The sequence below is a fragment of the Rousettus aegyptiacus genome, unplaced genomic scaffold (genome assembly GCF_014176215.1).
Source record: "Rousettus aegyptiacus isolate mRouAeg1 unplaced genomic scaffold, mRouAeg1.p scaffold_m13_p_2, whole genome shotgun sequence".
In the NCBI taxonomy this organism is placed as follows: domain Eukaryota; kingdom Metazoa; phylum Chordata; class Mammalia; order Chiroptera; family Pteropodidae; genus Rousettus; species Rousettus aegyptiacus.
Genome location: NW_023416295.1, coordinates 8,268,231 through 8,294,595, shown reverse-complemented (window position 1 = coordinate 8,294,595; position 26,365 = coordinate 8,268,231). Strand labels below are relative to the sequence as shown.

General features: G+C 39.1%; 1 protein-coding gene across 4 annotated transcripts in view; it reads left to right on the top strand.

The window, feature by feature from the left end:
- Positions 1–26,365, top strand: part of COL4A3 (collagen type IV alpha 3 chain) — a 126,192-nt gene that overhangs the window by 89,737 nt on the left and 10,090 nt on the right. For 3 of the 4 annotated variants that reach the window (XM_036237252.1, XM_036237254.1, XM_036237255.1), the window contains 22 exons: positions 1,533–1,625; positions 2,243–2,347; positions 4,128–4,225; positions 4,793–4,943; positions 5,288–5,401; positions 6,509–6,676; positions 7,914–8,003; positions 8,391–8,525; positions 11,136–11,234; positions 11,971–12,060; positions 12,401–12,540; positions 13,252–13,378; positions 14,467–14,547; positions 14,912–15,010; positions 15,258–15,305; positions 16,705–16,890; positions 17,406–17,536; positions 19,786–19,858; positions 22,307–22,378; positions 22,466–22,591; positions 23,341–23,439; positions 25,785–25,997. In XM_036237252.1, coding sequence (XP_036093145.1) covers positions 1,533–1,625; positions 2,243–2,347; positions 4,128–4,225; positions 4,793–4,943; positions 5,288–5,401; positions 6,509–6,676; positions 7,914–8,003; positions 8,391–8,525; positions 11,136–11,234; positions 11,971–12,060; positions 12,401–12,540; positions 13,252–13,378; positions 14,467–14,547; positions 14,912–15,010; positions 15,258–15,305; positions 16,705–16,890; positions 17,406–17,536; positions 19,786–19,858; positions 22,307–22,378; positions 22,466–22,591; positions 23,341–23,439; positions 25,785–25,997 — 2,538 coding nt within the window. The remainder of the gene's footprint in view (positions 1–1,532; positions 1,626–2,242; positions 2,348–4,127; positions 4,226–4,792; positions 4,944–5,287; positions 5,402–6,508; positions 6,677–7,913; positions 8,004–8,390; positions 8,526–11,135; positions 11,235–11,970; positions 12,061–12,400; positions 12,541–13,251; positions 13,379–14,466; positions 14,548–14,911; positions 15,011–15,257; positions 15,306–16,704; positions 16,891–17,405; positions 17,537–19,785; positions 19,859–22,306; positions 22,379–22,465; positions 22,592–23,340; positions 23,440–25,784; positions 25,998–26,365) is intronic. The other variant, XM_036237253.1, reaches the window with a different exon arrangement.

Below are 26,365 nucleotides of genomic sequence, written 5' to 3'. Positions count from 1 at the left end.
CTAAGCGTCAAAGATCCACTGCTATTGCAAATTTGTTCTTTTTGACCCATAACCCAATAAATGTTCTTATAAGTAAAACCTCAAAATATCTGAGCTGAATGAAGAAAAGTTGTCTGATAATAGTTTTAGTCCTGTTACTTGTGGGATCCACCTGTGCTGAATACAGGAGGAATCTGATCTTCGATATTCACCTGTGGCAAAGAACAGGGCAGATAACGACTGCGAGTTACACACAGTTTTAAGTAAATAATGCTACCATGGGCATTTTCTACTTCTAAAATCATTTTAAAGGGTGAATCCTAATAAACTAGTAGTCTCCAAATCTTGTAATAGCCTCCCTCATCAGTCAAAAAATGTTGAGTACACAACCCCAAAGTATTCATACATATTATAAATCGTACACATATATTTCTGTCCACGTGTGTATGTAAAACTTATTTTATGGTTACATATACCTGCGTATTTTTTTTCCGTGCCTTACTTTTGAGGCTGCTCTTCTAATCCAGGAACCCATGGCAGCCCACAGTCCTAATCCAACCTACCGCCTATTTATGCATGGTCCACAAGCTAAGAACATTTTTTATATTTCTAAATGATTGGGGAAAAAAAATCTTTTGAATAATATGTTGTGAAATTCAAATTTCAGTGTCCATAAATTAATTGTTATTGGCACACAGCCACACTCATTCATGAACATATTGGCTGTTCTTATGCTACAATGGCAGAGTCAAGTAGTCTAGTCAGAGACCATCTGGACCACAAAGCCTAAATTATTTACTATCTAGCCCTCAGCAGAATGAGTTTACTCAATCCTCTTCTGTTCTTTCTAATGGTGACTCCTTAGTGAGGACTCCATTGTCCTAAAATATATTATCATCAAATGTCCCCATTACACACTACTGTCAACATGCTTTTTCTGTAAATATATGAAATATATTTATAGAAATACTAGTAACACTAATGATTGACATGTTTTTAATATTGACCATTGTGGTCAGAATATTATCTGAAATCTTTACCAGCTGAGTCGGCATTATTTTCCCCAATGACACATGAGAAAATTATAGAGAATTTAAGAAATATCCCCCAGCTCACAGACCTTATAAAGAACAAGGCCAAGCCACACTTCATGGTTTGCATAATATACCACACTTTCTTCCTAGGAAAACTAGTCACCTAATATATATCCTACCAGTGTTCACCAATTTTTAAGCTAAATTCATATTATCAATTTTTTTTTTTTTTTTTTAGAATAGGCTCTCTTGCACTAGACCAGAATGTCCGACTATTAATTAAAACAAGCCTTAGACAATAATAGATGCTCATAAATACTTGTCAATTGAATAAGAAAGTGTCTATGGGCTGGTCATCTTTAAGCCAGTTTTGAAGCCTATGTAAGCAGAGACTATTTTTTATATTCCTTGGAATACGTCTGTAAACCCTTTATTATCATATCATCTATTATATTTTCCCTCTGAACCAAGGAAAGCTTCAATATGCACACTAATCTTACGATCATAAATTTTATTAAGGTCCTAGGGGAGAACTCAGCGTTTCGACACCAGTCCCAGGCCCCCCAGGCCCCCCAGGGCCTCCAGGCCATGCTGGCCCCCGAGGTCCTCCTGGTGAGTATCCACTTCGCAAAGTCTTGTGCATGACATCAGAGGGTACCCTGTCTCTCCTTGAAAAACACTGTCCCCACAATAAGGGGAAAACTAATTCATTGGCTCCCAAAGACAGCACAGGCCAGAGTCTGTCAGATAAAAAGCCAATAGGCAGGGGACTTGCTGTTGTCCTTTGAAGTTATCCAAATCATTCCCATTGGTGCTTCTGGTTCGAAGAGAGAATTGATATAGAATTACTTAAGAGGAATTTGAGAGCAGAGCAATCTTCATGGATTTTTTGGTGGCGGAACAAGGAATGGCTGCCAGTGGGTGATCGGGATAGTACCCACGGCTTCTTTGTGTGAAAAATGGAACTTCTTTGCCAACATGATCGAAAATTTAATTTTGTGTGCATAGTTCGAGATAGCTTTAATATTTCTTTTTAGTAGTTATATTTTCAAAATTATTTGCAGTTCCTAATGATTAGACCAATGGATAGGAATGGGGAAGAAGTCAGGGTTATGTTAAAATTATTTCTTAATTTCCAAAAATGTCTGGGATGACAGAGAAACTCAGACGTTTCATTTCAAGGCAAGATAAAGGGAAGTGGCTGATGTGGAGGTGGATGTGTTTTTAAGGTTTCCCTGGACCCCCAGGAAAATGTGATAATCCAGGTGTTCCTGGGCCTGATGGTGAACCAGGAATTCCAGGAATTGGATTTCCTGGGCCTCCTGGACCTAAGGGTAAGTTAAAAAATTTTAAAACATAAGGCTCATTGTGGATATTTAGAAAATATAAATATATATAATAAATAACATAGGCAGTACCTATAATATTCTTTAAAAAGATATATTCCACTAGTCTTAAATGGGACAAAATATCTTACAATAATGTTAGGTAAAAAAGCAGAATTCACAATGATTTATGCAATTTCATCTCAATGCTATTTTTTAGTGCATAGAAAAAGAAATGATGGAAATTCACCAAATTGATTCTTCTTGATAGTGGGATTATGAAAGTTTTTTTTTTTTTTTTTTACTTCTTAATAGATGCCTACACTTTTTACATCTATATATTTCTTCACTTTATACATTTCTTCATAATAAAAGAAGAACTGTTAAATTACAAATAGCTGATTTTCCTATACACTCCAAAATAAATCCCAAAAGTTATTTTCCTTTAGGAAAAAAAAAAAAGAAGTGTTCTTTCTCACCGAAGGCAAAACACTCCAAAGAAATCCAGATGCTTAGAACTTAAACAATAACCCAAGGCTCCCCAGTGACAAACACATTAAAGTCCCGTGTAAGATGTCATATGAGTATCCTCAGTCACTGGGCCATCACACTGGACTTTATGTTTTATAATAATTTTGCGTTTTTTTCAATATTATTTAAAGTGTTTATCGAAATATACTCCATTCTAGTGCTTCATCTCTTAGATTTAACACATCATCAATGTTTATCATATATCAGTTCTGCCCAAATATGGGTATATTGATCTCAATTTATAAGTATTTGAAATGGAAAACATCATCACATTTCTCACGTGGTCACAAGAATGGCTTTGACCGTAATTTCCTGAATTTCTTCCCAGTGATCTCTGCAGTAGCCCAGCCTGGCCCATATTTTTGTGTGGTCCGTCTCGGGCCCTGTGTGAAGAAAACTGCATCCAAGTTTGTAATCCCTAGAGAGTCACCCTCTGGAGGGAGGGAGACCATAAAATATGGGACCCAGAGCTAGCGTAAGAGCTTCCTGAAAGCAGAGTCAAAATTTCCCAGTTGACCCTAATGAATCTCGTGAACTAAGTGTTATTTACAAATTGGTCAAATTAGGGCACCAAGAAATGCTTTGAGCACAGCTCTGCTCCACCAGTTTCCTCTTCTGAACCATAGAATAGAGAAAATGATGCGTGTGAGTCCTTTCTTAGTGCTCCTATCATAAATGCAGGAGAAGTTAACTAGTTACCGTCAATGGCTGTTATAAAGTTCAATATTATTTAAAGTGCTATGCAGTTCTCTTGAGCAAGCCATGTTGAAAAAATCTTTCTGGATGCTAGAAATCCTTTATATCTTTATCTGAGCCACACTTGCATAGATATAGATCGATCTATAAGTATATTTTACATTTAGTGGACAGCCAGATCAATATTTACATGTGTGTGCATATTGATGTGTGTACACACATGTAAGTATTGATCTGTCTGTACACTGAATATATAATACACTTCAAAAAAAAAAGTCAGCCACATGGTCAGTTTAAAAAATTGCCAAATCAAAAATGTAGAGGTGCTAACCAACAGAAATGGAGAAGGTAATTTTTTTAATTGGGAACCAATGTAACCTGATTTGGATCTGAATTCAATTTTTTTTTTAATTGCTAAATGAGCAATTGGCTTTCTCCTATTAAGCTTGCATAGAAACATCTACAGCTGCTCGCCTCATAAAAACATTAGATCAAATAAGAGAGATACTGTTCAGAATCTTTTAATGAGACTCATCCTACAACCTTTCTTTTTTCTCTGTAGGAGACCGAGGTTTTCCAGGAACAAAAGGATCACCAGGTTGTCCTGGAGAAATGGGAAAGCCGGGGTTACCTGGAAAACCAGGTGTCCCAGGAGACAAGGTCTTTGAGAATTAAAATTCAGACTGATGTGGGGAGAGGACGAGAACTCATAGTTGGTCAGTTAGGATGTTTCTGCCTGTCAGGATGCTCTGTGTATAGGAATTATCAATATGTTTATATATGATAAAGATATTGAATTTGTCTAAAGTTTCTTGAACCACCACCCCACCTCACCCCCTTTTAGAAAGGAAAATAGAAGGAGTTAGAAGACAGGTTTGCTTCTCTATTCTTTCCTTAATCTTTGGAAACATTCAAACATTTTAAATGGGAGAACTCCCAAAAGAAACATGGATAGCAATGAGAAAAACTATCTAGATTTTACAGAAAATTCCACAATATTCTGAGAAAGTGGAAGCTTGAAAGAATTATCAAGCATAGTTCGATAGAAAAGTCAGCAACTAGAATTGAAAAGAAAAGTTTATGGAATAGTGGTGATTGTGCAAAACAGACTTAGAACCTCCATAACGGAGATATTATTTTCAAGTAAATACCCCTAAAGACCAGTCAATAATCAATAGGGTTTGGGCAGCATCATGTAGTACAACTAATATAATTTCTGTGCCACAGGGAGAACCAGGACTAGCGATACCTGGAGAACCAGGAATACCAGGTTTTCCAGGAGAAAAAGGCAATTCTGGGGAAAATGGAGAAATTGGACTCCCTGGATTTCCAGGTCTCCCTGGAATTCCGGGAACTGGAGGGCTGGATGGACCACGAGGTACAAGAGCAAGTACAATTACTTTTCTCCACCGTGAGCTTGTAAAATGCAGCAAATTGAATACTTGGGAATGGAGAATTCTCAAAGTTCTAGATCTATAAATAGAAGCTGTGGGGCCTAATGATTTTTCCGTTCAATATTGTCGCCCTTCCTTTGTTTCTTCTTTCCTTCTTCCTTTCATCTTTCCGTCTTACTGAGGGTCCTCTACATAAGACATATTAATGATATTAAATATTGGTCCCATTTGGGGGAGAGAAAGTTTCAGGAGAATGGTTAGGATAGCACTACTCAGACCTTGGGTTTTGACACCTGAGTATATTATATTCTTGGGCTCTATTTTGCAGGGGATCCAGGGCAGCCTGGACCACCTGGAGAAAAAGGACCCCCAGGAAGATGCACAGTGGGTCCCAGGGGAGCCCAAGGACTTCCGGGCTTAAATGGATTGAAAGGGCAACAAGGTAAGAGGAGCCCCTCTAAACCAGTCTCTAGACCAAGTGACATGGGATTGCTGCTTCCTGTTTTCCTGTTTAACATCAGAAGTTTCTAGCAGTAAGGTCTGACCACTGTTCAGCGGGAAATGCTACTTCAGAAATATAAACCTGTTGCCACGGATTCTTTGCAGTGAGTACCACCTGTAGAGTGAGAGACTGCAAGTTAGTGTAGTTTGTCTATGCCTTGTATGCAAGAAATATGAACACTAAATATGTAGATAGATGTGTATTTACATATATAAATATATATATAAATTCTAGAAAGTTTTACCTTTATAATTATTAAAGTGATGAATTTATTCTTATTATTAAAATAGAGTGAATGTGTGCAAAAATACCCATTTAGTGAGTTATAAACTGAAGTATGTAATTGGATGCTTTAAAACAACATAAAAGAAAGGTGTGAAAATAAATCTAAATTATGCAGACTACTGTTAGAGTGTACAGCTGAAACTTACTGGATTTCGTTTACCAATGTCACCATAAAAAAAATAATAATAAATAAATTTAAAAAATAAAAAAATAAAAAATTATGCAGAATAGATGGTCCAGATAATGGAAATTTACTCTATCTTTTTGGCTCCTCTCAGCAGAGATCTCTGAACTGTTACTGGGGAAAATCCTTTAGAACTCGGCTAATGCCTGTGGGCTATCACAGTGATTAATGAGTTCACACAAACAAGTCTGTTGCCAAGATGTTAATTGTAGTGTTCTTACTGTTCTTAGAAGTATCTGGTGGCTCGCTCCATGTGGGTGGCTCTGAATGTATTCTGCAAGCTAAAGATTGAGCCACCATCATAAAGTGCAGTCCCAGGATGTACCGGCAGGACTAGGAAGTAGATCTAAATTCTACATTCTTATTACTGCATGAGTCATTGAAGCAGAGAATGTTAAAGCCAAAAGGGATCTTAAAAATTTTATAGAAGAGGGTGTAAATGAATCAATCCAGTAAGAATGTAGTTCACTCGAAATCATACAGCTAAATATTTACAGCCATAAAATATTTTTGGAGTTGGTGGGGAATGTAATTATGTGTTCGTTCATTCATTTGTTCATTCGTTCATTCAAATATAGGCAGGAGAGGTCAAACAGGACTAAAGGGAGACCCAGGGATTCCGGGCTTGGATAGGCCAGGATTTCCTGGCGAACCCGGACCACCAGGAATACCAGGTCATCGAGGTGAGATGGGACCACCTGGTCAAAAAGGATATCCAGGAAATCCAGGATTTTTAGGGCCACCAGGTATCCTTTTTTTGTGCTTTTACTGTTCTTCTACTGTCTTCCTTCACATTTTCCTTTTGAGGTGGCTGTACAAACTGGACATAGACATAGGCTTCTGACTCTATGCTTCTCTTTCCGTTTACATAAGTTTTTCCTTCTGAATCATTCGTAAGGAGCCAGAGGGCAGGGAAATGGTGGTGGTGCGATGATCAGATTTCACAGCTTCCTAGGATACGACGATGTTTGCTGTGTAATCTTTTCTATATATTACTGGTAAACTACATTTACTCGTATTTTGTTGAGATTCTTTGCATCTATATTCATAAGGCATACCGTTCTGTCTTCTTTTCTTATAATGTCTGATTTAGGTATCAGAGTAATGCTGGCTTTACAGAACAAGACAGGTCCTCTTATATTTTCCAGAAGAGTTTGTGAAGAATAGATATTCTTTAAACATTTGGTAGAATTCAACAACAGAGTCATCTAAGTCTAGGCTTTCTTTTCTGGGGAGTTTTTAAATTACTAATTCAATTTCTTCATTCATCATGGGTCTATTCAGATTTTCTATTTCTTCTCGAGTCAGTTTTGGTAATCTATGCCTCCCTAGGAATTGGTACACTTTATCTAAATTATGTAATTTGCTGGCATATCATTGTTTGTAGTATTCCCATAATCATTTTTATTTCATCACTACTTTTATATTTTACATGTGTGGTAAAAATATTCCAGTAGTCTCCTCATGCATAAGAACCTCACTGATCTTTCTGTCAGAGAAGAACCCAGAATAACAACTTAATCTGCAAATTATTCTTCCTTTCATATTATTAAGCTACTATCATGTGCCGGCAGAGTTCCGGGGCATAAAGACACATTGGTGGACAAGACTTCACCTCCGACGGCGAGGGAGATGAGAATAAATAGATTTGAAAACTAGTTTAACTCTAGACAACTGCCTTAAAGAAAATAAAATAAGGGACTATAACAGAAAGCTATTGGTCATGGATTAAAAGGGAGACTACTCCAAAATTTCAACATATTCTCATCCACAAATGTGATTTGCTGCCAGTGACTTTTATAAGTTGTAGCAAAGGCCATTTACTGACCCAAATGTGGTTATTTTCCTCTTTCCAGAAACCATTTCCTCAACTCCCAATATTTCCTTCTAAGTATGATTTACATTGTTTTATGGAGCATTATTTGAAGGGGCATTTCTCATTCTGCACAACGTGTGCTGCTTTGCATTACTTTGTTTCCACAGGTGAAAGAGGAACGGTTGGGATGATCGGCTATCCTGGGCACATCGGCCTTCCGGGGCCTGCTGGGAACCCAGGCCCCCCAGGACGGAAGGGTGAGTGACGGGGGGCTTTCCAGCGAACAGGAGGTGCAAATGATGTTCATTTATTTAACAGCAAAATGATAATTCAATTTATAATTATTTTTTTTTATAATGCTACAATTATTTTATTCTTTGTGAGGAAAATAGTTCTGAGAGAACCATGTATTTGATTTGGCTTTCGTCTGTATTTCTTTTTCCCATTTGAATGGGAGCATATTATCTCTGCGCTGGTTTTTATGCTTCGGTTATGGGGCTGCCTGCTTGGGGAAGCTCTCAGGTTGTCAGTACTGTTAACTGTTTTGGCTTCTTTGTTTCATTTTGTTTTATGGTAAGCACCGTCTGAATCCTTACGCATTACTTAAGGATTAAGGAACTGCTGTTTTTATTCTTGTCTTATAGGTAGCATTGGAATTCCCGGAGCGAAGGGTGAGAGAGGACCTTCAGGAGCCAAGGGGGAAGAAGGGGACAAGGGACCTCCCGGGCCTTCTCAAATATCCCACTTAGTGGGGGACAAAGGGGAACCAGGCCTCAAAGGTAGAGACTGCCTTACGCTGAGAACCAGAACTTCATTGCTGACTCTGAGACCAAAAATTATCCAGGCAAATCCTCATGGTTGGCTAATGAGAACAGTGAGGGCCAGTGTTTAGTTTCCTGCCCACAATCACAGAGCCATTTGGTGGCCCTTGCCTGGACTAGAACTGGGTCTTCTGTGCCTTGCATAATAATATGTTGCCGCCTTAACGCATAACTTTGTATTTCTAAGTCAACTCTGCATGTTAGTGTGCTGTAAGTAAATTGTCACTTGTCAATTTTAAATGATAAAGCCCCCAGGGCCCTTTTTGCCAAGTAAAAGAGAAAATTAAACCCTTAGGAAATACCACATGAAAACCTTCCCTGGCTGAAATAGAAACCTCCACCTCAAATTCTACTTTATTCCATCAACTGTTGAGATGAATTTTTCTCATTGCATCTAAAAACTGCTTCTCATGCTCAAAATCCTTTAGAGAATAATTATTAAAAAGAAAGTATGTTTTAATTAAAAATTAATGCTTTGGAATGTTGTTATTAGCTGTAGCTACTAGACTAAAATTCAAACCAAATCGAATTATTTCAAGTTATTTGAGCCCTTTCTGTGACAGTTTTTGTTATATGATCAATACAACCAATATAAAATAAAAGTTTAAGAAAGCCTGACTTATGATCTTCTTGACCAATTTTAATCTCAAGTAATTTAAAAAAAAAAACAGAATTTCTATGTAAAATGAAGTGTTTTCAGATCAAACTTTCACAGCAGGGAAGAATAAAGGAAAAATGTGTTTCCAGTTGCAAAACCATGTTAAGTTTCGAATATTTTGTAACGAATTTTGAGAAGTAAAATTGCGTTCAACAAATATTTATATGTTTGGCACATGAAGACTTATAATCCAGGTGAAGATTTGCTAAAAAAAAAATTCTACACGGTTCTGTAGACCTCGCGAGAAAAGCTGAGAAGTCATCTTTCCCAGAATTAAGAAGGACTTCGCGGAATTCGAACTTCTTAGATCCGCCTCTTTACCTCTTGCTTTTTGCCTCTCTCTCCAGCTCAATGACATTTATTTACTCAATAATTGTTCTTCAGTACCTGTTAACTGGGCATTTTACTGTGTCCTGACGGCACAGAAATGAACATGGCAGGGGGCGTATCCTGGTCTTGAACTTACAGTTCAGTGGGGGGCAAAGAGACACTGATGGATCTTTAAACACGTTCTGTATAGGGCCAGGTAGTGAGTATCTTAGCCTTTGTGGACCACATATGGTCCTTGATGCAGATTTTCTTTAGTGTTCATTTCTCTGTTTATTTGTTTATAATCCTTTAAAAATATAAAAACCATCCTTAGCTCTCCAGCCATACCATACCAAGCCAGATTTGGCTGGCAGGCTGTAGTTAATTAACCCCTAAAAACCCAAAGCGAATGAATGCACTATATAATATACAGTTTTAGATTATGATAAATTGTAATGGAAATGGAAAAAACAAAGGTTAACAAAGAGAATAATCAAATAGACTGGGTACTCACCGCTCCTTCACAAATGCTGTGTTCTTGCCCAGGAATCCTGTCCCATTCCATGCTGTTATCCACCCAACTAGCTCCCACCTCGTCTTCAAGACTGAGCTAAGAAAATATCCCCTCTTCCGGAAATCCTTCCCTGTAGCACATTGCACCCAACTCTATTACAGAACTTATCACATCAGGGGACAATTGTTTGTTTACTTGGCCATCTCTCCCCAAAACACTAAAAACTTGGAGAAAGGGAACATGATTTATGTCTCCAGTACTCATCACAAGACCTGTTTATTAATTCGATACTTGACCCATATGAATAAATAAGTATGTAAGCAGGAAACAGGCAAGGAACATGAATCTGCTCGAGAAAAGTCACAAAGCCAGGCCATAGATGGTAGAATGCTTCAGATGCCAGTGGAAGAAGTTTGTAATTTACACTGTAGATGATAGATTCGAGGAATATTTTTGAGCAGGAAAATAATATGCTCAAAACCATATTTTACAAAAGTAGGATGGTGGCGTGGGAAGTTTATGAGCTTTCCAAACTGCAGAACTGGGTTCAAATCTCAAAGTCATCCCTGGTAGACAGTGAGACTCTAGGTGAGTCCACTGACTTCTTAGAGTCAGCTTTCCCACCTCTATACCCAAACTAGAAAGGATAGACAGAGATTGCCTGCAGGCTAAGTAATATTCAGAAAAGAAAATAATGTCTGTCTTATACTAGTTCCTTAATATATGATAGTTATAATTAGTGGATCGAGAATGGGATAGTCTAGACAAAAATAGTGTGGTACATGGTCCTGTCATTACTGACATTAAAAATTATTTTAAAAAGAAGCTACAGTCTGTGTTTAAAGTGTTAATATTATGATACTTGCTAGTTTTCTTTGAGAACTAACTCATGCCAGCCACTGTGCTAATGATTTATACATATTATCTCATTTAATCTTCTTTTTTAAAAGATATGTCCACATCTGCTCATGCTCTTTATAAATATGCTATGCTGTATTATAATAATAGCTCATCAATTTTCATCTGATTGCAGATAATTCTGATAAAATTATAGCCTGTATTTTTAATACATGGTTTTTAACTTTAGGCTTTGCAGGAAGGCCGGGTGAGAAAGGGGACAGAGGCATTCCAGGGTTACCAGGTTTCACAGGACTCGAAGGGCCGCCTGGACCACCAGGACCACCAGGTATAGCTGATTCTCTAATAGAAACATTAGGTTTTAAGTTTTCCTAAATCTAAATGTAACAAAAATGTGTTTCTAGGCTTACTGGGTCAGATACGAGTTCTGCTCCAACAGTGTTCCAACAGAAGTTTGCTTTTAAATTCAACCAAACTGAAAGTGTTTATAGTTAGCTTGTATTAACTAAATTATATATAATTAACCTACCTGAAGTTCCATTTTTGTACTAAAAATTTTATTTTGAAACTGCTATTATGTATTATAAATAATGTATCACAATGTCACATATCATAGAAGAAAATCCAGTAATACTTTAGAGGTTTTCAAATTTGCCTCTAATTCTGTTAAACAAGTTATCGAGTTTGATGTAATTTTTTAAACAATTAAAGGAGCGCTCTTTTCTCTATAATCACATTAGTGACAAATTATATTACACGACAATAAAATTTCGTATTCAATATAGAAATCTATTACTATACTTTTCTGCTGGCATTGGTCCTAGGATGATTTTGATGTTTGAAATCTAGGCCTGCTGCCAAGAATCCAACTTTCTCTAATGTTACATTTTCTGAGTTGTCATTACCCTCTTTATATGAAGGTAAAAAAAGCCACTAAACTAGTATTTCAACCAGCCAGTTTTGCTGCTCTGGGTACATTCATTCATGCAAGCAACAAATAGTTATTGAGCACCTACTGTGTCCAAGAACTATGCAGGACATATAACTATTTATTTGTTCTTAAGGCCCCAGGGGAGATCCAGGCAGCACTGGGAATCCTGGGGAACCAGGACCACATGGTGTGCCAGGAAGCACGGGGAACATGGGGGTGCCAGGTAATGCATACTCCAGGTATGAGCCTACAAGCTCATGATGAGTTCCCAATTCTGGATGTTCTGTGTTGTCTGTTGTTTTGTTTTTCCACTTGGTAGAAAGTTGGTGTGAAATAACTAGATTTACTTTTAGACGAATGTGTTATGGGGCAATTATAGAACATGAGTGAGAACAAAATAAATATTTACATGCGTAAAAATCATTCATTATGCTACCTGATGTATTAGTGATTCAGAAAAAGCCAACTTCCTAGGAGAAAGATGATTTGTGTAAAAGCCAGAAGTAGAACACTTCAGGATTCCTGTGTTTACCCATTTTACCTAATTTCTTTCCTAATTTCAGGTACTAAAGGAAAGAAGGGAACTTTGGGACTCCCAGGTCCACCTGGAAGACCAGGTCCCCCAGGTACTCATGGTCTCCAAGGAGATAAGGGAGAGCCAGGTTATTCAGAAGGTGCAAGGCCAGGACCACCAGGACCAAAGGTATACAGACCACTGAAGTATTTACATTTTGGTGGTGGAGTAAGAGTCTCTTTAAATATCAATGAGTATATGGATTCAATGTGGACAGGGGGAAAAAATGAAAAATATTATATTTTCAGGTAGTTATTTAGGTATTTTATGTCCTATCTCCACAACTGAGGATGTCTATCACATGGCTGTCAACCTCTGAGCTTATTCCCCACAGTTAGTTTCAACTCCCAACGAATTTCTCATAACTGTTCCTGCAAGTGTGCTACCAGGAGGAGGCAGTGTCAGAAAGGTCCACACACTCTGACAGAGCAGCGTTTATTTTTCCTGTAGTATAAAGTTGCCGGTCTCTGCTGTGTACTCATCTCACACAGACTTACAAAGATAAAGTTCTAAACCTTGTAATCAAAAACACTTGACTTATTAAACTATGACAAAAGATGTAAAATAATTTTAGAGCATCGTTAAAAAGCAAGCACAATCCTAAGATACATACATTTATCTTTCTTAATTGTTCTGAAACTTTAACAGGGAGGGAGGGAAGAAGTGAAGAAAGGAGGGAGAAAGAGAAAGAAAGAAAGAAAGAGAGAGAGAGAGAGAGAAAGAAAGAAAGAAAGAAAGAAAGAAAGAAAGAAAGAAAGAAAGAAAAACATAGTTTATGCTTAATTCTGATCCTATGTCCTGCTTACATGAGAATTTTAAAGGTGTTTGACTGAATTTAAGGGAGAACCAGGATTGCCAGGTGCTGTGGGAAAGAAAGGAGAAAGAGGGCCACCTGGCGCACCTGGACATTCAGGGCCTGCTGGACCAGAGGGAATCCCTGGAGATCCCGGGAGTCCTGGCCACCCAGGTGAGCACTGGAAGCTCGAAGCATGACACTTGGCATGACTCTCATCTCCTCTAACCATCTCCATAGACGGAGAGCTGTTCAGGCTTTTGCACTACAGTTGCTTCTATTTAACTTTGATCTTTAAATTCTAAGACACTGAGACACAGCAAATTAATCAGGAGGAGTCAGCCAATTCGGGGGACTGAGATCTGAAAACCTGCACCCCTAAACCAAACTTCTAAAGTGCTGCCTCAGTGAATTCAGCCTAAAGACCTGATATGTTAGTTCATTGCCCAATATTATAATCGTCACATTCGTTTTTCTAGGGTTCCCACAACAAATAATATGGATGGGATAGCTTAAACAACAGAAATTTTTTTCTCACAGTTCTGGAGGCTAGAGGTTTGAGATCGAGGTATCAGCAGGGTTGACCTCCGAGACCTTCCTTCTTGACTTATACGTGGCCACCTTCTCCCTGTGTGTGTCCAACTTTCCTCTTCTCATAAGAACACCGGGCATATTGGATTGGAACCCAACCCATTGACCTCATTTCAACTTAATTGCTTCTTTAAAGACACTATCTCCAAAGATAGTGAAGTCCTGGGGATCAGGTCTTCAATGTATGTATTAAGAAACAACACAATTCAACCCGTAACACTGTTGTGATATTTTTCCTGGCATGTTTCAAGATTAAACGTTAGCTTTTTTTCTCATTTGCTTAGATTTCAGTTTTTGGGGGGTTTTTTTTTGTTTTGTTTTTATTAAAAACAACTGCTAAGCTACTGGTTTGTAGCTTCAGGTCTTACTTAAGAAGATAATATTTGAATTATCTTTTCGAACACTGTAAGTTTCTTTAGGTTTGCTGTTAATTCCCAATTAAAGCAATAAATCATATATTGAGTGGTCCACGTGGTTAGTGAGTGCACATCTATGAAAATTATTGGACCCATTGCTGTGCTTCTCTGTGGAAATAGCATCCAGGACAAAAGCCTGAAGTGACCAGTAGCCAGACTGCTTCCTGGAGGCCGGAGTGAGCTCAGTTCACTGTAAGAACTGACCGTTTCGGCCATTGTTGTAAACACTTATCTTCTGGTGTTCTTCATTTACAGGAAAGCCGGGTCCTGTTGGTGATCCAGGGTTTAAAGGAATCAAAGGCTTCCCCGGCTTTCCAGGAGCAAAAGGCCCTCCAGGTTCCATTTTTGTACTTTGTCTCCTTCCTTTTCCCGAGGGAGGTACGTTTCCTCCCGAGTTGAGACTCTGTATACCTCTGCATCTGAGCCATGACTGCTCTTTACAAGGTTGTGACCAGTTACCTCATTCTCAGACAGAAATGCACAAAAGGGAGGTCAGGTATTTACACCTAATTCAAAGATCTGCCAACGTGGACATCCCAAAGTGATAATCCTCATGACCGTATGAACGTGTTCAGTCTTCACTGTGAATTTAGCTTCACTTCATAACTAGAGTTCTGATAAATGAACACCTTTACCCGAATTACACACATCCAGCCCATAGGCATCGAATAGCATTTTTGAACAGCAATTTTTTTTTCAGGTCCTCCAGGATTCCCAGGAAATCCTGGACCCATGGGTATGAGAGGTAACCAAGGGCGTGATGGAATCCCTGGGCCGGCAGGAGAAAAGGGAGAATCCGGTACAACTTGCTCATTATCTGGGAGCCACTGGCTTTATTTTGCATGAAATAATTAGAGACACTGTCATCTTTCACTGCTCCGGAGATTCTTCTCCGTCAGAAGGGATGCTTCGATGCGTTCTGGGCGTGGGATAATTAATCTTCCTTCTGTTGCCAAAGTGAAATTGACCAAGTGCAAATTATATATATGTATATAATGAAATTAACCGCATATAAAATGTTAATATGTCAAAATTACCTCTTTCAGGTTTGCTGGGGGCACATCCAGGCCCAAAAGGGAACCCTGGCCCTCGAGGTGAGCAGTTCTTTCTAATACACATGTTCAAGGACAAAATCTAATTTAACATGCCTGAAATATAAACTTAACACGTTGCATTAAAGAAGTCCCAATGGTAGATAATATAGGACGTTTATACTCTTAGCATTCAATTCGAAAGGCTTACTACGTATTACCTTCCCGACAAAGTGAATGAATTAGAAACTGTGACCCAACTTTGGAATTTCCTTCTATAAAAGTCTTTAAAAATAGAAAAAAACAACAACAACTGTGCATTGAATTTGCGTTTGTCATTAGCACGGTTCAAATGCCTCACCTCCTACGTAAAAGGGCGAAGGTGGGATTGGTGGCTTCTCAGGGAGCATCCCTGCCATAGAATATGTACATAATAGCAGTTACTACTGCTATTCCGAGAGGCAGTAGTAACACCACCCCCTTCCTACCTCCTACCTTTGTGGGTCCAGTTCCAACCCCCAGAGCCCTGTGGGGTTCACACTACTGTCTATACAGGGCTATCCAGTAACTCTGAACATGTCATTCAAAGTATACTCAAGATTTTCATTTGACAGGCCTCAATTCTGGATTTCTCCCACCAGTGTTTTATAAGATAAGCAGCTCCTTTTAACTTTTTCCATCTTGTAGAGAAACCTGACAGAAGAAATACTAGATTGTTTGCACCTTTTATGGACCCTTTTCGGCCGCGGGTCCTGTGGATAGGAGTATTTTATTAGCAAGGAGGCCTGCCCCTGGTTGTCGACACTCACCAGGGCCAGCAAGGAGTAGCCCGATGTCACTGAGAAACTCCTAGAGGGGCAGAACGTCCTCCAGACCTGCCCGCTCAGCTGTGAAATCGAAGATAGCCGTCCTTTTCTGTTTATTTCTGGATGATTCGATAGTCCTCCTGGTAGAGCTGGATGTCCCCACATGGGTCACAGCCCTCCTTCCCCCCGTGAGCATGAAGGCTCTCCCCGTCTCGTTCACAGCCGACTTTTAGAATTATGGCCAAAGGAGAATTTGTGTTCATTTTCCTGGGCTAATCTCACATTTTAACCACTTGCAATGAGAACACGTTAGCATTTAATCAGAAATAAAATTGGATATAAAATTATCACGCCTAAATTAAAAATAAGCAAAACAAAACAAAAAATCCTCAAAAAAATAACAAATAGCCTAATTGTGTAAGTAAATGATTATGTACCTCAGTCCCTTGAGGATAACAAAATATGAAGAAGATATTGAAACTTGGAAGGTAGGAATCCTTTTCATTAGTTTATTTCCCCAAATCCTAAGAAGAAATCGCATCGTAAAACAAGGAAGCGTTTTAACAGAGTCAGATGGTATGACCTGAGACGGCATCTTGGTGCCTCAGACCACTGAGGCATTACGGAAACTTATCATCACATCTTTTTCTCTCTAGGGGCCAAAGGAGACAGGGGTGCCCCAGGCCTGCCTGGCCTCCCCGGCAGGAAGGGAACAGTGGGAGACATCGGCCCACAAGGACCCACAGGCGTGGTGGGGCTCCCAGGGCCACCGGGGTTTCCTGGTGCACTCATCCCTGGCCAAAAAGGAAATCGAGGCCCGCCAGGCTCAAGAGGAAACCCAGGTACGGGGCCTACTTTTAAATAAAAGAATGAAAATAACTTGACATTAAAGGCTTTCCGTCTTGCCCTCGTGTGGCTTTGCGGCTGCTTTGTCACTCTGGGCTTCTGCATCTTCCCATCCACACGTGTTCTCGCCTGGAGGGCACTAGAGCTGCTGGTGTTGTTGAGGCGGAGGAGCCTGTTTGGAAAATTAGGAAATACCACGTTAATGAGCCTAAAAGAGAGACACGCATCCGTTTGCCAATATTTATTGGGCTCTACCACGTGTCGGGTACGGAGCTCGGCACAGTTCCCGCTCCAACAGAACTTCATCAAGGAGAAACGGTTCTTGCCTCATGCCAGGTGCTTCCCTGGCAATATCTCCTTCTGTCTTTACCACGATCCTGTCACGCTCCCAAAGTGGGGGGAACGTTTGGGGTACCGGAAGGGGCAGGGTTTGCCTTTGCTTTAAAAGAATCACCGACAGAACCTGCCGGGCTCCCCACCGGCAACACTGACAGACTCTCTGTGAATCCAGGTGAACCCGGTCCCCCTGGACCTCCAGGGGGTCATGTAAGAGGCATCAAAGGAGACAAAGGATTTATGGGTGAGCCTGGCCTAAGAGGACCACCTGGAACCATAGGAGACCCAGGGCCGCCGGGTCACCTGGTAAGTTGGGAAATTATTTCGACTTCCTACGTTCTTCCAAATCGATTTCCAGGGTTGGATGTACGTGAAGTAGCGAAAGCTTCCCATTTGCAATGCTTCTGTGCAGTGCGTCCAAGGGAAGACAGAGCCCAGAGGTTTCAAAAAATCAAAGACTCTGAAGCGTTGGACAGATCTGGCCTCTAAAAGTTCATTACGTGGGACCCTCCTCTACGTTATTCCTCACCTTTGCTTGTTCCGTTTCTGAACAAATCCAGTGATGGCAGCTTCAAAAGACACCTAGGAGTTTGGGATCGTTCTAGACGACACCGTATTTTTTCTCTTTAATACACTTTCGAGGTTTTCTGTGCTCTCCCCTAAATATTACTTTATTTTCTCCCCATGATGCACTTTCTAATGTTTGTAAATAGCTACCATTTCCTTCCAAATATTTTTTTCTGCTGATAAATGTCTGGGTTGTTTTTCAAATTCAATTTAACCCTTCATCAGTCCTGCCTCTATTCTGAATGTATATCCTAGTTTGTCAGCATCTCCCATAAAATCCAGGCCCTGGGATAAACACCTTCCAGGAGTAAGAACTCAGCACCCCACAGAGCAGCGAGAGAAGGGGAGTCTCACTCTGAACTTTGCCAACTTATAATCCGACCTAAAATCCATGTTGAGCTACGGCCAACGAAAGTCCATGTGCCTTTTTCTTATGAACGGCTACTTTATTTCTTGTTCCATTATTTCTTGTCTATTTATTTGTGACTTAAATATAGGACTTTCACATTCATCTTTCTTAAATGGCGTCCTGTTTGTTTAGGGTCTTGCTCCCATCCTATTACTATCTCTCAACTCACAATCTCTCAGTCACCACCTCGGCCATCTTCCCTAGCTTTCTCTTAGCAGCGTATTTGAAAAGCCTGATTCCTCTGTTTACATCAAATTTGTGGAGATGGATGAGAAAAATCAGAGTTTTGTCGCAGATGTTCTGCGTTTCCATCAGTGATGGGTAACGAGCAAACAGCCCGGCTCACTGTCAGGAATCACAGATCTTAAGCTGTCTCTTGGTTTCTAGAATCTACTTTTTAAAAACCTTTTTTAATGAGATATTTGCCCATCTCCAGTCTTATGTATCTCTCACATTCGCCACAATTCTTTGAAAGTGGCAAACACTGATCTTATGAGCATATCAAAAGTCCTTCCACAGACATGGGGACGTGGGAAGTCTGGTTTGGAAATGTGATCTCACTCAAGTATTTATTCCAAGTTCCCAAGGTCGGTCTCGGCTTCTGCACTTCGAAGATAATTCTTAACGAATGTCTAAACTGGCTTGGCGCCTTTACCAGCTCTCTCCTTGCATGGAACAGCTCCCTCTCCACCCAAGGGCTAGACCTGGCATCTGGCCCTCCTCCTGGTTATATCTGCCTCTGGAGAACAGCCAGACTTCAGAAGTCCTTGATCAGATGGTTCAGTTTCCTCTCCTTCTTTTTTTAATCTCACACCACTTTATCCAAGCATTAGGGCTGCTTCTTCATTTGGTCTTCTTGCTTCGAATACAACTGGCTCAAAGGCCAGTCTTGTTATTCTTGGCATTTTTCGTGTTCGTTGTTCTCAAGTACTAACATTCTGTTTCGATTCACATGGACAGTATAAGAGCAGATTTCCCGTACATTCCGACATATGGCTCTTTTCGGAAACCCTGTTCCCTCCCTTCTCCTCCTAGGTCCTCGCTCGAGTATCTCCTGGCTAGGCTAGAGCAGTTGGTGTGAACCTCATAAGAAGGGAGCATCTTCTCCCAGTCAGATCACTGCATCCTTATCCAAAGTGCGTGTCAAAACTCCCCCGACAACCCCTTCACGCTCCCATCCCTGGACACCTTACTCCTTCAGCACTCTGATGGGGAGTAATTCATAACTCTGCCGGCTTAGTTAGAATACAAATTCTAGTTTTCATTCTGGCAATCCAGTGCCTGCTCTTCCCGTCCACTCCTACCCAACACTCGCATACATTAGCATCGGGCAGTTATGTTCACTTGGGCTTAAGGGTAGTTTAGATTCTTTTATTGAAAATGGTAGCCCTAAGGAGAGGTCTAGGTGGCAGAGGAGTTGCAGGCGAAATATGGATTGGCAGGTGAAAATGATGTCTGTTAACTTCTGCTTATTCTTACCCAATGTAATATTTTATTCTATTTGCTTTTTAAAGAAAATGCAGTGAATAGTGTGGTTTTTAAAACTTGTGGTTCTGCTCCCTTTTATTTCAAATTTTAGGGAGCACTGGGCATTCCAGGTCTGCCGGGGCCCAGAGGTGACCCTGGATTCCAAGGATTTCCCGGCATGAAAGGTACTGTTTTTGTGCACTACTTTTTGGATGCAAATATAATGAGTGAGATTCATATTTTACTGCACACAAATGTTTACTGAACTCCCACAGTCACCGCAGACAGTTGGGATTACTACAAATAGAGCCTCAGTACAAGTGAAGAAGAAAGAACCCACCAGCACCCAACCCCAGGGACCTTAATAATTAAAACCACACCCTAAAGATGGGCGCTATAGAAAAACTAAATAGAAACAGCTTGAAGTGGTTACCGTTGAGAGTTCTGATGTGTGTGGTTTGGGGGATGGGAGCTATATTAATATCAACAGTCCTGCTTTGAATTGTTTACCTTGTGCATGTTGTGATTTTTAAAAGCTGAAAACCTAAAACAATATTCACCAATCTGTTTAATGGAGGAAGATAAGTAATTTTTTTATATGCAGATTTAAGTCTTTTTATGGGGTACATATATTACGTTTTTATCAGGAAAAAAACATACTTGGGGGAGTTTTAAGTTTAAAATGTTCATACACATAAACTTTCAGATTTCAGAAAAAAATGCTCAAATCTTCCCTAATAAGGTTTCGAAAATTGGATTTGTTGTGTGCACTGTTTAAATCCTTTGTTGTTGTTTACTGTATGGCAGGGAATTTGTTACAGACTATAAGATGCTAAGTAATAAGTATAACCATAGTGAACAAAGCTGCATTTTCACAGGAAGACTTTTCCCAGGTCTATGAGAAGATAAGGTGGAGTTCAAAAAAAGCCTTTTTAATGCTTTCAACCACTGGCTCTGCAAGGAGCGAATTAGCTGAGAATAAATCAAAGTGAGACTCATGAGACACTATTTAGAGGTATTTATTTAGAGGGGAGAGTCATAAAATCAGTTCTCTTGAAATATATTCCTTAAAATATTCAACTACACTTAGATTTCAGAATAAGCTGTTTCTAATAATGGGTTTGTATTTTTTTTATTTAGTAATTTTTAATCCCCAAAGAACAAAATATTTAGGCTTCTTCTGGTATGTATAAATATTAACACCTTCCTCAAGTCTGATATCAAGTGGATAATTTATAGTGCCAGTTAACTTTTGATAATATGTTTTTATGTATTCCTTCTATGAATATCATATTTAGTATTAAAATCTTTCTAAGTAATCAGATGTAATGTCTACATTATTTCAAGATTTTTATAAGAGAGTGTTTCTCCAAGTCAATGGTTCTTAGTAACCTTTTATTTATCTCAAAGACTGGGAGAAAAATCTTACTACTTTGATACTTCATATCAAAATAGATATTCTATACAGCTGCTATGGAAAACAGTCTGGAGTTTCTCAAAAAATTAAAAATGGATATACCTTTTGACCCAGTGATTGCACTTCTGGGTATTTATCCAAAGAAAACCAAAACAATAATTTGTAAAGATACATGTACTTCTATACTCATGGCAGCACAATTTATGATAGCCAAGACATAGAAGTAACCTAAATGCCCATCACCATATGATTGGATAAAATAGTTATGATTCATATATACAATGAAATATTACTCAGCCATTAAAGAAAATGAAATCCTACCATTCATAACGGCATGGATGGACCTAGAGGTTATTACGCTGAGTGAAATAAGTCAGACAGAAAAAGATAAATATCATAGGATTTCACTTACGTGTGGAAACTAAAGAACAAAAAGAACAACTAGTCAAAAACTGACTTACAAATATAAAGGACAATCTGGTGACAGCCAGAGGGGAGGGGGGTTGGAAGACTGGGAGAATGGGGTGAAGGGTTAAAGAGGTACCAATCAGTAGTTGTCACAGGGATGGGGAGCACGGCAGAGGGAATGCAGTGAGCATTGATGTAATGGCTAGGTGGAGAGCCAGCGGAGAGAAAGAGCAATCAGGGGGATCATTTCTAAACTATATAAATATCTAACCAATGTGCTGTATACTCAAAACTAATCAAAAAAAAATACAAAAAATAGATATTCTGTATGTGCTCATGAGAGTCCCTAACATAACTCTCTACTATTAATACAGCTAAAGTAAGAAAATGAGAAAATAGATAACTATGACAACTAATGGAATCCACCAGGAAGCACTAAAACAGGTTTTAATGTCACTTCATATTTCACCCTAAATATTGAGTTGGTTTCTAAACATAAATGATGACCCCTTAGGAACTGTTCCTCTTTAATGCTAAAATACAATCTCTTAATGCCTACTTGTAGAATATGTTTTTAATAGCCATTAAAAAACATGACCAGTGGGTTCCAAATGAAATGCCAAAAGCCACATGAATATAATTAAGTTGTAGGCTGCCACAGAGTTCATGACCTCGTCATAACTTCCAGCGTCTATCCCTAGAGTTGATCACCGACCTGAAGAACTAGAAAACACATTGTTCCAAGGGGAATCACATTGCCTTTCTTTTTCTTTTTTCTTTCTTTTCCTCTCTCTTTTATTTCCCTTAGGAGAGAAGGGTAACCCAGGATTTCTGGGATCAATTGGACCTCCAGGGCAAGCTGGGCCGAAAGGACCACCAGGTAAATGTTATTTCCTCAGTATTGCACTCCATGAAGGAAGAGTCACCCATCAGTGAAGCCATCGTCTCCTTATGTTCATGTCAATAGGTCCACGTGGAGACCCTGGCACGGTTAAGATCATCTCCCTTCCAGGAAGCCCAGGGCCACCGGGCCGACCTGGAGAACCAGGGATGCAGGGAGAACCTGGGCCACCAGGACCACCGGGAACCCCAGGTGTGGGACTGGCAGCATTGATTTGGGTCACTAGGAAGTGGCTGAACCATCGAATGATACGACTTCACAGAAAATGTTTCACATTATAGTGTTTTTACAATCAGTTTTACACTTGACCAGCACATAAAAGACCTTTTGAATCCATTAAAAGCTATTGTGCCTTATATAAACTTGAAGAAATACAATTTAAGGCACTCATGGTGTTCTTTTTATTAAGGTGAAAGTATTATGTCTCTCTTCTCTGACAACTGTTAGTTTTAGAGTTCTATTTCTAATTGATTGCCTGAATAAACCTGACTTCTACGTATTTATTCTTTTCTAACACTTTGTACAGCACTCTTATGAAATCTTCTCAAAATATTAGTGCATGGAAATTGAACTAACCCCCATATATAGATTTAGCATATTTTTTATAGATTTTTGAGTGAAGTTGTTATGTTCTGAGTTTGCATGAATTACGTGGGAGATAAGAGGTATTTTGATCAACACAAGGGCATAGTGAATTCTGGGATAGCATCCATCAAAATGGTAACACGATTTTAAAATGTTATATTTCATTTACTCCTAGTTTATTTTTGAGGGTCTTTTTTTCCCCTGGGAAGTAGAATGTAACAAGTGAGACTGAGGGTCTGCTCAGTTTGCAGAATTTTCATTGCCAAAACTGGAGAAGTCCTAGGTAAACTGGGATGGCAGTTTATCCTATATGAACCATTTAATACAATTTTTTGTTTGTCTGTTTGTTTGCATAGGACCCTGTGGGCCAAGAGGTAAACCAGGCAAGGATGGGAAACCAGGAACTCCTGGACCACCTGGAGAAAAAGGCAACAAAGGCTGTAAAGGAGAACAAGGTAAACAAACATTTAACTTCTCTCCTTTACTGAAGGAGAGATGTCTCAATAAACAGAGAAGTCTCGTTTGATTATATAACAAGAGTAATCTAGGTCTTTCAGTTTGTATGGTTCAGATTAGACTGAAAACCAGCGGAAAAACATTCACTTGGAAGAAGATAAAAAATCAAGTTTTTGGAATACAGCATTCTGACTATCTCGTAACTGGGCAGATGTACTTTAAATTTTTAGCCTGAGGACAAATAGACCTAATGAAGCACTAACTCTATTTTCAGAAAGGCCTGCACTGCTTTTAATTATCTACAGTAGTACTTGGTTAATAATATCTACTTATGAGAGTGATATATAAGTACATAGAAAAGTATTACTTTGGTATGAATAGAAGAATAACCCAGTATCCTTGCTTAGGAAAGCCATCTTTTAACTGTGCCATTCTTGAATACAACTCAACAACTTGTGTATACCCTGAAAAAAAAAAAAGGCCTCTGAAATATTTTAGTCTGAACGTTAGCTATATATCCACCTGAATCAAAATCTACCTTTTACAAAAGTTTCAAAACCAACTTCTAGAAAATGCCTAATCCTATTTAGGATTGCTGACTTCGTTAAAATAAGAAAAATTCTAAATGTTGTTTCCCAACTTACTGACATATGCCCAGATCTACTGTAATAAAATCATAAAGTCCAGAGATTTAAATCTCTAAAAATTCAAATATAATGCAAATATTAATTATGTTAATTACATAATCACTCATAATTTAGTATTGTTGCAAGTGTACTTTAGAGCACTATTAATTATTTGACTTTCTTTCAAAGATGTTTTTCAAAGTGGTAAAAAAAAAAAACAAGTCTTATTAAAAATTCTATTAATTAAATAATCTCTACTGACCAAGTCAGAGTTTCACAGTGGGACCGCAGCCAGAGCAAGGGTACGAAAATACAAATTGAATTGAGAATGGTGAGTAAGTAGAACAGTCAGTCTGTTAGTAGTAATGTTGTAAAGGACTGATAAGAATGAGAAAGGGATGTAAGAGCTAACAGCACTGTGTAAACTGAGAGCCTCAGGCCTTTCTTGGAAATGCTGAATATCCTGTGATCATGCACATTTGCATAACGGCTCACCTCCAGCTTTCCTCATGCTTAGCCAATCGCTTTACGATTCCTGTGCCTGACCTGAAGGCATCTTCTGCATGGAGCCAGTTACAGCCCCCTGCAAAGGAGGGTAGATATTAGGAACAATGAGGACGCCTTCTCTCCCTCTGATACATTAAAATATGGCAATTTCGGACTTTTCAAGTAAGACCTGAGACTTTCAAGAATTTGGATATGGCCTATTTTTAATTTCAAAAAATGAGTCAAGGATCCAGAAGATAGGAATGCGTAGGGAGACTAAAATGCTCCACATGTAATATGGGGCTTAAACAAATCCTTGTGAAAAGCAGTGACTTCCAGGTCTAGACTAAACTAGGGCACTGCCTGACTCAATAGCATGGTTATTTACAGGTGACAATACCTCTCTTGATTAGGTAGGCCAAAATCCAACAGTCTCTGCCTTCTCTGCATTTCCTTCGGAGCCTAAAGGACCATAACCCAAATCGGACTGGCATGAGAGAGGTCAGGGTGCAGTGGCAGCGAAATTGAATCATGGGTGAAGGGGGTGGTAGCCTGTGTCAATATCATAAATTATATGTATTTAATGAAGAACAGGAGAAAGTAGAAAAAAAATTTCACTGGTCCATATTTAGAAAGTGACAAATATATATTAATCAGCATGCTTCAAGTGCATAGAAAAACAGGTAAAAAAAAAATTAATTAATTTGGTTTAACTCATATAAACTAACTCTTGTCAAAGTTTTACAGAAGTCTTCTATTCTTGTTTGCCTCACTAATTGATCAAAAACTTTCTTGAAGTTTTCACTTTCAAGAGGAACTTTTAATGTTTTCCATGTTTATTGAATTGCTGAAAAGCACACGTAATTTCTTATATTCTGGAATAGATTTTCAAATTGTAGATACTCAATTTCTTGTGCCCCACACCGTTGGAGGGTACATTCATTTAATCATAAAAGATGGACATAAGACCTACCACACAAAGATCACTGTGTGAGGCAGCACAGGGAAAGACAAAGACCCGATCTCAACAAACTCATCATGAGACATACACAAATGTCTATGATAATGGGCATTGTGTGACATTAGTCAACATTTAAGGATGCCGGTCGGCCATTTCATAAACAACTATTCTTTATGACTGCTTTCTATATTCGGGGCTCAGATACACATAAACATTTAAATTAGTACTTTGGAACGTCTGCGTTGCATCACGTATGACGTGTTTCTTAAAGGACCACCCGGATTCGATGGGCTGCCAGGTTTGAAGGGGAAACCTGGAGACGCTGGACCACCTGCCACCAGGACGGCGCTGAGAGGCTTCATTTTCACCCGGCATAGTCAGACCACAGCGATTCCTTCCTGTCCAGAAGGGACAGAGCCACTGTACAGTGGGTTTTCTCTTCTTTTTGTACAAGGAAATGAACGAGCCCACGGACAAGACCTGGGTAATGTCCCATGTAGATTGTAATGTTCCATACAGATCGTCAATTTTATGGCGTGGGGTACCGCTCTCTGAAGTATAATCGACCTTGGGCATCTTACAGCACTTCTTAAAGAGAGTGAATAAAACATTGGCCTCATGTCTGTTATGGAATATAAAGCTCTTTTTAATTAGAGTTGACATACAATATTATTACATCAGGGGTACACATAGTAACTTGACGTTTATATACCTTATAAAGTGATCACAAATTGTCTCTTTACTATTTGTCACTGTACAAAGTTTCTGCGATATCGACTGTATTTCTTGTGCTCACATTACAGTGACTTATTTATAAGTTTGCACCTCTTAATCCCCTTTACTTTTTTGCAC